At 39.3% G+C, this 12,571-nt stretch overlaps 1 protein-coding gene across 6 annotated transcripts in view; it reads right to left on the reverse strand.

The window, feature by feature from the left end:
• ZNF410 (zinc finger protein 410) overlaps positions 1 to 11,873 on the reverse strand; it is a 34,897-nt gene extending 23,024 nt beyond the window's left edge. For all 6 annotated transcript variants that reach the window (XR_008528627.1, XM_054567292.1, XM_054567290.1 and 3 more), the window contains exons 1-2: positions 11,810 to 11,873; positions 285 to 472 (exon numbers count right to left, since the gene is read on the reverse strand). Coding sequence is in view for 5 of the 6 variants with exons in the window: in XM_054567292.1 (XP_054423267.1) it covers positions 285 to 317 (33 nt within the window). In the remaining variant the exon portion in view is untranslated. The remainder of the gene's footprint in view (positions 1 to 284; positions 473 to 11,809) is intronic.
• Between the last annotated feature and the right edge of the window lie 698 nt (positions 11,874 to 12,571).

Genomic DNA, 12,571 nt, shown 5'->3' on the forward strand with positions numbered 1-12,571 from the left:
TAAAATTTTGTCATATAATTATCTAAATATATAATTTTACATTTATTTAAATAATATTAAAAGTCATAAGAGGTAAAAATGGGATTCTTAAATCTTTGAGAACACACTTAGTAACAGAAAAATAACAAACCAGTAGTTAAAATCAAAATGATATATCCCACAAAGACTAAAGCTTTACTCTCTGGCCCATTACAGAAAAAGTTTGCTGACCCCCAAACTAAGTTAAGGATGAACTTTGGAATACAGCCCACCAAAAAGGAAAGAAACAAACTAACTGTGCTCACCTCTGGTTTGGATTCTAACTCATCTGATAACATTGATTCAGCTTCCAAATCCTGTAGCTGTTCAGGGGACAGGTTAAACTTTTAATTCAGAGTCAGTGACACCTTCCTGTTTATGCTCATAGTCCTCTAGGAAGTGCTATGCTTTTCCTGTAAGATGCTGTGCTGGGTGGGTGGGTAATAAATTTAGCCTAAAATAGGGGGGAAAAAAGAGAGAAAGAGAGAGAGAATTAAGAGTAGAGGAAAAATGTAGCTAAATAAACAACGCCTTCTTTATACAGGGGTTGGCGAAAGTAGGTTTACAGTTGCAACCTTCTTTTGGGTTAATAAAGCTATTTTAATAATCATAACCTGCATGTCTGTTCGCATACAAACAACTGTAAACCTACTTTTGCCCACACCTGTATATCCACAACAAGCAAGCAAATAAAGAATTGGCCCAAAACACTTGTTTTAAAATAGAACAAGCCAATGGGTATCAAAACCCATAAAAAGTTACACTTCGATGTACAATTTCTTCTTCTACTAATCTGTCCTAAGCAAAGGTCTCAAATATGGCAAAAGCTGTAAGTCTGAAGAATTTTATGTTATCATCTGCAATAATAAGCAACTGCAAGCAACATATAAATACACATATATATCCAACAATCAGGGACCACTGATTAAATTATACCCAGCAATTAGATTACGTCACTTAAAAATATGGTTATGAAAACAATGTAACAACAAAGAAAAGTGCTAATGACAAATTACAAAACAAACACAAAATCACACATTTGCCAATATTAAAACTAGTTAAGATGTGCAAAGAAAAAAGAGAAAATTCACATAGCTGTGATATTTTGGGTGGTAGGCTGGTGGGACTTATTTTTCTTTTCTCAATTTCCCAATTTTTCTAAAAATAGTTATACAGTCAAAATTTGAATAGTGTGTTCTAAAAGTAGTATTCTTGGGACCCAGATGGAGCTGTTTTCTCCCCATAATTTCAATTCTTGCTTTCTTATAGCTTTTTTATTTCTTTTTTTAGGATCTTAGCAAAATGAATCACTTTATTTTGTATAACTGTTGCTAAAATTGGAAGCACTATTAAACACAAAATGGTCATACAGTGTAAAATATACCCATGTTGGGAGTTTTTAGTTAATACCAAGGTAAAGTGAAAAGTTAGAATAAGGCAGACTTTTTAAAAGAGCATCCAGCCCTGGCTGATGTAGCTCGGTGCTTTGAACGCTGGGCTTGTGAACCAAAGGGTTGCCAGTTCAATTCCCAATCAGGACATATACCTGAGCTGTGGGCCAGGTCCCCAGTTGGGGGGCACAAGAGGCAACTACACATTGGTATTTCTCCCCCTTCCTGTCTAAAAAGTATAAAAATAAAATCTTTAAAAAAAAGCATTCAGAAGTACCTGAATAAATGTTATTCCCTAATATTTCCTCCCTCTCCCTCTTGTTAGCTGCCAGAAATATGTATTTTTCATCATAAAAAAAATTTACAAGATTTAAAAAAATTTTAAGTTTCCCACATAAAGTACCATAAATCCCCAACTTTTCCTTTCACATACATTTTTCTTATTCAAGCACTATAATAGCTCAGTGTGGTTTATCCATCCCTCTTTTTACAGAGGAAGGGACTAAGGTCCAGCACATCAGCTGCCCAAGTTATTAAACTACCAAGCTAGACCTCCGCCCACAGAGCAGGTTGGCATGAATAGTGATTACACATCTCTAAGTTTGATCTCGAATCACCAGAGTTTAAGAATTCCTTTCCCTTGATTCCAGCTCATCTCAAGAAGGCAAGAAATCACCAAATACTTGTTTAGGTTATACCTAAATTTCCTCCATTTCTGAGATTCTAGGATTGTAAAATCTCTAAGAAACTAGATGGCTATTTACTCTCTTCATATTTGCTAGGTTTTTTAGAAACTAATGGTACTGGCTCCAGGAATAGGTTTCAGTTTTCTTACCTAATGAAAAAAAAAAATGGAAGGATATGAATATGTACCCTGAATAAGGGGGAAATCAGGTACAGCACACCTTAGACATTTTTGCAAAGCTGTAATAACTTAGAGAAGGGAGCTGCACCTCTCTCATAGTTTAAGAGCCACCTCTAGATTACCATTTCTCAAGGGTCCATGGTTATTTATGACATCCTTCAGGGGTGTCCAACCTGTGGCCCACAGGCTGCATGCGGCTCAGCACGGCTATGAATGCAGCCCAACACAAAATTGTAAATTTACCTACAATATTATGGGGGGGTGGGGGTGGGGTGTGTGTGTGTGGGGTGTGTGTGTGTGTGGGGTGTGTGTGTGTGTGTGTGTGTGTGTGTGTGTGTGTAAATTACCTGTCGCAATGGCCCAGAGACACCAAAAGGCTGGGTATCCTAAGACTGTTTTCATTTCAATGATAATCTTAAAAAATTAGCACAAGCACTTTCTGGAACACATGGGTACCCATATTATAACTGAGTACTGCCATACAATTTTAGTGTCCAAATTTGTGGTTTTTATGTGTACTGTATAAACAAAAGAGAACAGTACGATGCAGCAGAATAGGAAGGCTGACCTCAAAAGAATCTGTACTGGAGCACTGAGCACCACAGCAAATGTGCCTCGGATCTCACCTTTAACACAGCACTAGCCAAGTGTGATGGCAAATCCAATCCAATTCAATTCCCGGTTCCATTACCCATTTCACAGATTTTTTAAAAGTGCAATGCAAATCTTTTTTAAGTAACAGCTTCACTGAGATATAATTCACATAACATACAATTCACTCATTTAAAGACTATAAATTGTGCAACCATAGCCATAGTTTTACAAAATTTTCATCATTCCAAAAAAGAAAGACCGCACCCGTTTTCTCCCAAACTCTCCACTGACCAGGCCTAGGCAATTATTAATCTACTTTCTGTATGTATGGATTTACGTACCCTGAACATTTCTTATAAATGGCATTATATGTATGATTATGCCAGGCTGCTTTCACTTAGCATAACACTTACAAGATTTGTCGTCGTTGTAGCATGCACAACACGTCAGCACGTCATTTCTTTTAACTGCCAAATAATATTCTATTGTGTGGATATATATTTTATTTATCAAATTATCAGTTGATGGACATTTGGGTTACTTTCACATTTCAGTTGTTTCTATAATTTGGTTATTATGTATAATGCTGCCATGAACATTCATGTACAAGTTTTTCTGTGGACATATTTTCATTCTTTTCTATACATGTCTAGGAGTGAAATTTCTAGGTCATATGGTAACTCTATATTTAACCTCTTGAGGAATACCAGGCTGTTTTCCAAAGTGGTTGTGTCACCTTACAATCCGACCAGTAATGTATGAGGGGGGATCCAATTTCTCCACACCCTCACCAACTCTTGTTAGTATCTGTCTTTTTCATCATAGCCATCCTGGTGGGTGGGAAGTGGTAACCTACTGTGGTTTTGAGTTGAACTACCTGATGGCTAATGATGCTGAGCATCTTTTCCTGTGTTTACTGGGCATTTGTACAACTTTTTTGGCTAAATGATTCATCTTTTTATTGTTGCATTTTAAGAGTTCTTTATATATTCTAGATACAAGTCCCTTATCAGACAGATTTGCATAAACTTTCTTCCATTGTGTTATCTTTTCACTTGCAAAGCAAATTGTTTTTGGTTTTGGTTTTTTTTTTTATTTTTTTATTTTTAGAAAGAGGGGAGGGGAGGGAGAAAGAGAGGGAGAGAAACATCAATAAGTTGCTTCTTGCATGTCCCCCAAATGGGGACCTGCTACACAACTCAGGCATGTGCCCTGACCAGGAATCAAACCAGTGACCTTTCATTCTGTGGTATGACACCCAACCCTCTGAATCACACCAGTCAGGGCACAAAGCACATCTTATCTTCAATTGAACAAGCCACCCCTAACTCTACAAAGTTATCATACAATACTTCATTAAAACTGACATTCAAGGACTTTTCAGTCACCTTTGGTTAAATATAAGATCTGATTATTACAAGCTGTGTAACAATGCCCTGACATTATAAATACTACCTTGTATGATATCCTCTGCATTAGTATTCCTAAAGTTCAAATGTAGAAACAGATGAAATATATTACTGAATCCAAGGCTAAATCTTTCCACCGTTAAGCTCAACATTCAATATGTATTTCATTTTAGCAAAACAATATCTCTACCACATAATATGAATGTTAATTTGAATTTTCATTTTATGATGTTGTCTACATCTGCATACATACTCATAAAGATATAAATCCATGGCAATGACATAATCCTGATAACTTAAATTTTATGATGTACATGGTTGCCTATGACCAGCAAAACGTATTAGACTGCTTAAACAATCTTTGTTTAGCATATATATTTTAGAAATCCACTGACCCTTGCACTGCTATTATTGATTTGTAAATTTGTTTTGGTGTTATAGTTGATTAAGAGCTATAAAAGTTCAGCATAGGAGGTATAAGTATTACCTAGCTTTATGTTTATTTAACATATTTATAATAAAAATAATTTGCCAGTATCGGGGGGGGGGGTGGTTTCCAAAGCAATGTTTTTCCTTTAAATGCAATTTCCATGACACTGGAATGTAAGACACTGCTCTTACTCAAAGGGAAGCTATTTTCAAGAAAATTATGGGTCTCAGAGGAAATTTTTCCCAGGCTTTCTCATGCTATTAATTAAGATAAGAGATTAGAACTGCAATATACAAAATGGTCACTATATCACCCAAAGTTGTTTAAAGTAAACAGATAATATATGTTCCTTTTATTTATTATTATTTTTTTAAACTTACTGATTTTTAGAGAGCCGGGGGGGAGGGGGCGAGAAATCGATTTGTTGTTCCATATATATATATATATATATATATATATATATATATATATATGCGCATGCATTCATTGGTTGATTCTTCTATGTCCCCTGACCAGAGACTGAACCCGCAACCTTGGCAGATAGGGACAATGCTCTAACCAAGTGAACTACCCAGCCAGGGCTACTCATTTTTATTATGTATCTGTACCTGGTGGACAGTCAAAATGTACATCCTTATTTCCTTTTAAATAGAAAACGTACTTCTATTTATAAATAATGGAAGAGACAATCACATTCAATTATCAGCAACCAAGGCCGGGCCCATCGAATCATATTTTCCACAGATCATAAATAAAGAATCTTGCCTCTAGATAAAGAGTTCACAACAAAACAAACTGGCCTCAGAAACCCAGGGACTGGTCTAAGTACTGCTGCCCAGACCCTATCTCTCTCTCCCCTTGCTGGCAACTAAATTTTACTGTGTGCCTGGTTCCCGATGACCATCAAAGCACATTAATCTGTTTAAAAAAAAAAAACCCAAAACACCTTGGTCCAGTATATATTATTTATAAATCCACTGACCCTGCCACTGCTATTATTGAATGTTAGCCCATAGTCAGCCTAGAGATTTAAAAAAATGCAGGCAATAAAACCTCTACAATGAACCAAAGCAAAGAACAAGGAGCCCTGAAAAGTTTTAGAAATAATTAATTAGGGAATTCAACAATAGCAAAGCAGATTTAGGACAACAGCATCTCTATGATCAGGACCATCCTGAGAACAACCGTTTTTAGCCAAATAAACAAATCCTAGGAAGTAAAGTTTGATAAACTGCATTCTTTTTCTATAGTACACTCAACATCATCCAGCAAATCACGCATTAAAACACTAAGTTGCCAAACAGGTTAAAGAAACAGGTTAAAAGAAACATAAAGAGATATGTTTTTAAAAAACAAAAGCACAAGGTCTCTAAAGCAGGAATCTAAACTCTGCCTCTGACTAGGTTGAGACCTGGGCAAGCTACTCATCTTCTTGGCCCTAGGAAACTCATCTGAAATACAGAAATGAAACAGATGTACCCTAGGATTATTTTTATATTAGTCAACAGAAATAATTATAAAATTCTTCAGAAATACAGTTCTTCATAGGTGCTTAAGAAAAAAGTCTATCGAATGCTTAGTATACTATAAAAGGTTAAGAACTCTGCCTTTTATTAGAGTCCAAATTTCCTAAAAAGCAGTGGTTTTCAAACTTTTGACTGCAACCTACAGCAAGACACATTTTCCATCATAACCCAGTAAATAAAATACACACAGAAGCACACACAAATAAACATTTTCATAAAACAATACTAACCTATACTACTCTCATGAACTGTCTTACTTATAAAAAAGACCCAAACTGATCTCACAAGCTAACAGGTTATGTTCCACAGACTGAAAAACACTACTAAAGTACCTTCAAAATGTCTAAAATACATATATTAAACACAGAATCAGCCATAAAGTGTAAAGCCATAGACATAATCTGCTTTTAATATATATTACAAACAATCAGCAGTTATGATTGTTGGAGCTCTTGAGATTACTTGAATCTTGTCCTTGAGCCCTCCCTGTGAGATCTGCAAAGGAAAACATTACACACTAGGCAATCAGTAGCAAAGAAAAAGTCTTCTGTCTCAAACCTCAATGCAGAACTCTCACATATTATACCGGAATTAATAATAACATGATTTCTTTATGATAGAGATGGCCAAAAACCAATGCAGGCTATACAGGGAAATATTGGGAGGGAAAACCAATCTAAAGTAAACTAAGCAAGCAACAGGGAACAGAGATGATACAGGTCTCTTGCCTCAGTCCTGACTGCTATGCAGAAGGGAGTGTATTCGAAAGGTAAAGATGACCAGGAGCTTTAACTACTTTGGTTCATAAAAGAAACAGAACATCATTGTGTCAACCTCTAAAAAGCAAAGTGATTCCACCCTAAATAACAAAGCCAAAATATCAGTACTGCTCTAACTAAAGGGAGGTCAACAATGCCTTGACCTTGATCCAGTTTTAGAAAGAAGTACTAGGGGAGTGGGTAATGGGAAAAAGTGGCAAGAAATTGACAAACACTGTGCTCCCCCCAACTGATCACCATTACAAAGGTTAAAATAAAGCATGTGATTTCAAGCAAAAGGACTAGCCTCTCTTACCATGGGCCAATCTGCTTCCTAGCGCTCTCCATCTCCACCTGTGGCTGACCACAGGCGTAAACCCGAACAAGACAGTAACCGTTAAAAAATGAAAACAAAAATTCTACTAATAGTAGTGAATTACAAAGTCCAAAAATTAAAATTTACCTCAAAAGAGCAGTTTAAATTTTGGTGTAAAATTTAGTAATGCTGGGAACAGAAAAACCAGGTAACTTTCTATATCAAACCTAGCATATTTTGGTGGCAATTAAATTCTAATGATGAAGTAGTAACAGGTACCAGCAAAAAGAAATTTGGAATGTAGAATTGTAAAGCCAGAGTGAGTCTTAGAAACTGTAGGCTTCACCTTGGGCCTCCACCCTTCTCTTCCCAAGATCTGTATGTTCTGTTCCCACGGCCCTGAATTTTACTTCAGTCACCTAATCCTCTACAACCCTAATTCTCTATAAGCCAAGTTTCATCAAGAGAATTGTTTCCACTTTCTCATCTCCAATTACAATCTACCCCATCAATTCACCAAAACCTCTCTTGTAAAGATTACTCATTATCTTCATGTTACCAAATCCAATGGACACTTTGCTGTCCTCACCTTTATTGACCTTTGCAATGGACAACGGTTGTTTTTGACTGTCCTACATTCATTTTCTCTGCCTGGGTGACAGGACCCACATTTTATTTGGGGATCGACCCCTCACATATTGATTACATTCTTGGCGGAACCGTAGACTAAGATGTGCTTTTCTACCCTGGCCAGCTATTGGAGACTTGACCCATGCTGAACAAATCAGACACTTTCCCTCAGAATGCGAATCCTCAAATAAGTAACTAAGGACTGAAAAATGCTGCAGCAGACCATTCCTTCCAGTAATGCGTTAGCAGCCTCCCCTGGGGCTGCTCATATTCCTGTCCTTTATAAAGCCAGGCGGGGCCTTCAAAATTTTCTTCGGTCCTGTGACCTGCCCCCATCCTTGTTATAAATTTCTCTTCTAAAGTAAATTGGTCACTTGCAGCCAAAGAGGCATAACTGGCATTGTCTCTCAGAAGCATTGCCTCCTTCCTCAAATGCTACTCTGCTTCCAAAATACATGTTCCTTATTTCACTGCTACCTTATTGGCCATTTCTTCCATCTCCTTTGAAAACTCCAATACTCCTCCTCCACTTAGCTCCTAAATGTTCGTATTTCTCAGGTTATTCTTCAAGTCCTCTTTTCTTGCTATGCTCTCTCCCTCCAGTGAATTTATCTAGTACCTTGGCTTTAAATATGGTCTCCAAAATTGTAATTTGTAATCCAGATATCTCCTCTGAGCTGCAGACTTGTATATACAATTGCTTACTTGACATCTCTTACATTTTAATTTGATATCTCAATTTTAACATATCCAAAACAAATTCTCCCCCAAGCCTCTCTCCCACCATTTCCTGCCAGCCCCTCTGACCACAAACCTCTTCTCAAGGACCACCATTCACCTCATTTAGGAGAAACTTTTATTACTTTCTACCTTTGCTCCCAATACTCAATTCAATTGCAAGGCTTATTGATTTTATCTCCAGAAGAAAAAATATAGCAAATCCACCTACTTCTATTTCTATGGCCACCACCCTACTCCAGACCACCATCAACTCTTGCCCTGAAGCACTGTTAGGGCAAGAAACTGCCTCATAACTGATCTCCCTGCTTCTACTCTTGCCACTATCCATTCTAGTCTCTCCACAGCAGTAAATGTTTTAAAATGTGAATCCTATTACGTATACTTCCCTGTTTGAAACTCTCCTCTAGGCTTTTCAATGTGTCTAGACAAAATCCAAACTCCTTTTTCTGGCCTGTAAGAACTCATGTGAGATATTCCTGCCTCTCCAACCACACTTTGGAGTCACCCTCCTCTACTTGCTTCCCGAGCTCCAGCCAGATCAATCTCCCTTAGCTCCTTGAACACATTAAACTCTTTCTTATATTAGGGGTTTGTACATAACATTTTCCTCTACCGAGGAATGCTTTACCCTCCTCTTCAATTCGTTAGCTCTTTTGTGTGTTTTAATCCTTCAGAGTTTAGTTTAACTGCTAACTCATTTAGAAAGGCTTTCCTAGCACCTTATCCAAAGAAGGTTCTCCATACTCCCACCTTTATTTTCTCCCTCTACTGTCTCCACTAATCGCAATTTCTAATTCTTTCATTTGGCTTTATACAATATTTTTTGTCTGGCTACCCCTAAATTGTTAGCTCCATAAACAAGGGAAAGAACTAGTCTTGTTCCAATACTGTATCTCCCAGCATCTAGCACAGTGCCTGGCACAGTACTTTATGTAATTCATAAGGAATTTAGGTCTCCTAGAGTCATTTCCTTTTTCTTTTTTTAGATTTTATTTATTTATTTTTAGAGAGAAGGGAAAGAAGAGAGAGAAACATCAATGTATGGTTGCCTCTAATGCGCCCCCCTACAGGGGACCTGGCCCGCAACCCAAGCACATGCCTTGAGAGGGAATTGAACCAGCAACCCTTTGGTTCTCAGGCAGGTGCCCAATCCACTGAGCCACACCAGCCAGGGCTCATTTCTGATACTGTGAAGCTCTAAATTCATCTTCACTACAAGCTTAAAGGACCTAGTAAGCACTGAATAAATACCTGTATAATAAATGAATGACACTGCAAATTATACTCAGATTTTTGTCTTTATTCCTGACCTCTCCCATGAACTTCAAACTTCCATTTCTAACTGCTTGCTACTATCTCCACATTGATATCCAACAGTAACGCAAATGTAACAATGTCCAAAATCCAGATTATCTTCTCCCCTAACAAACCTGTTCTTCTTCCTATTGCCCAATCTTCCTCCCACTCAGCTACAAATTCTAGGTCTTTAACAATCTCTCTCATCTTCTCTATTTAAATAATCCCAGTGGTTCTAAGTACCCCAAATTTATTCCTATTGTACTGTCCTGTTTAGGTTTCTCATTATCTTTTAACTACTCTATTAAAATAGGTTTCTAACTGGTCACCCAGCCCTTAAAATTTCCATTTCCAATCCATCTTTTACACAGCCAATTGAGTTACCTTTCCAAAACACAGAAATGCTTACTAACATCACTCAAAGTTCAGTGCCTCAGTATGACAAATTCCTAAGCAAAGCATTTCAAATATTCTACATGTCCTCAAACGCTGTTCCAGTTCCAGCATCCACTATACTCCTTCACAAACTTTTTACTTCAGCCCACACCGGGCTAGCTATTAAATGGACACACTAATCTTTGTCAGTGCTCAAGGGCTTTTGCTTGGGGTAGTTCTTCAACCAGTAGTAAATACCCCAATCTAGCTCTGATCTTGTGAAAGCCTTTCCAGCCTTTAAAATCCCAGTCTAATGTCATCTCTGATCCTTTCCCTCCAGTCAAAACAAATCTGTCTTTACCTTGCTGTTTTCACAACATGGAAATTTTTCTCACTGATTAGGTTTGAATTTATTCACGCAGGACAATGCTGTGTACAAAGTAAACACACAGGAAAACATTTGCTGAATAAATAGGTAAACCCTTTAATTTACAGGGGGGGAAAACGCCAACACCTAGAGATAAAGTAAGTTATCAAAAAATTAGGCATCTACTTAGATACACTTTAAAAACTAAAACCTAAATCTTCTGACTACCGGTTTAGTTGACTTTACTCTATCCACACTAAGATAACACAAAGTGGAATTTCTTCCTTACCAACAAAACGGTCCCGGCTTTATTTCAAAATGTTTCTTTTATTCTCTGCAAATATACTGCGTTGACCTTTCGCCAAAGTGAGAAAGAAGTGCAAATTCTTCCCAGGTTAATAATACTTAGTTTCCAAGTAGTGCCTAACTGCATTTCAGAGCTTCGTGTGCACGTGAAATAAACTTTAATAAACTAACTGAATTCTTCTACCTGAAGAAACTTCGCGGGATAAATTCAACCTGCGAAATGCGTACAAGCTCTAAACACTCACAGCCCACACCCCCGCAGGCGAAGCAGAAATCCGCAGTCCAGCCCCTCCAAGTAGGCAGCCTTAGTTCTTCTAGACCCAGAAAGTAAGGGGGTGTATGAAAGGAGACGGTAGCTCTGGGAAGAAATATCCAGGGCAGAGTCCCCTTGGCAACATATTCCCCCATTACAACGGCCTTCGTGTAAGGCCCCAAGGTCCGCGGGCAGGCCTCGGCTGCGAGTGCAGTCCGGGAGCCCCGGCCCAGGGGATTCGCTGACTCCGGCTTTCTCAGGACGGTCTTGTTCCCACGCTCTGGCCCCAGAAACCAAGCAAAGGAGCCGAAACATCGGCCTCAAAACCCCGCGAGGGGACGGGTCCAGGCCCTGAGGCTTCAGACTGGCCGCTCCCGGGGCCGCCAGATCCCGCAAGGGTGCCCAAGGGGGGCAGTTTCCCTGTCCTCTCCGGGGGCGACCTCGGTCCGAGCCCCCGAGGAGCCGGTACTGGCTCCCTCCCTTTCGGGGACCACCTGGCCTAGCAAGCGTGGTATGGCCAGCCCCGAACCTCACCTGCCCGTCCCCGGCAGCCGTCCGTCCGCCAGTCGGTCCCGAATTCCGTCCACACACAGCGTCTTCCGGCTCCTGCCGGAAGCAGCCCAAACGCGGGACAGGAAGTTTGGCCGCCCCCCACGCACACACCCACTTTCTCGCCTCCACGCCGGGTAGGGGTTGCGAGGTGCAGTGTTCCGCTGGTTTGCGGCGCGGGGCTCCGCTCCCCCGGACGGAAAGAGCGGTGGTCTCCCACCTCCTACTCATTCTTTCTCAGCCTTTTGGGCTCCTTGGTCCGCGAAGCCAGAGAAACGGGGTCAGCTAATTCTAGCCGTGACGTCACTGCTTCTCTGCAGCAATGGATGGGGTAGTTTTTCCTGTCAGCTGAGATAAGTCCTCGCTACAGTGGAAGCGAGTGAAAAAGAAAAGATCACTACTTAAACATTTACCAGAGTTCTCAAATGAAGAGGACCCCGAAGCTTCACTGCCCGAGAAGGGAATTTGCAGAATCTAGTTCTGCATTATATACCGGACAGGGTAAGATTTGAGGCTCCAGTGTAGAACTGTTTTTGGAATATGAACTCTCTACAATCTGGGTTCCACATATTTGGACTTAAAGAGCTTTCGGGTGTCCTGACTTGGGGCTAGAACTCTTCATTTCCAGGCTGGATGCTAACACTTGTTAGTTTTATGAGTTTGACTGACTTCTTGAAATTACTAATTTTTTGACACTGCTGCTTTCTGAAACAGGAACTCAGCGAAGACAGTGGCAGTGAGAATAAA

Source organism: Pteronotus mesoamericanus, unplaced genomic scaffold, assembly GCF_021234165.1.
Source record: "Pteronotus mesoamericanus isolate MK-2021 breed Mesoamerican mustached bat unplaced genomic scaffold, CSHL_Meso_final contig_182, whole genome shotgun sequence".
NCBI classification, from domain to species: Eukaryota; Metazoa; Chordata; class Mammalia; order Chiroptera; family Mormoopidae; genus Pteronotus; species Pteronotus mesoamericanus.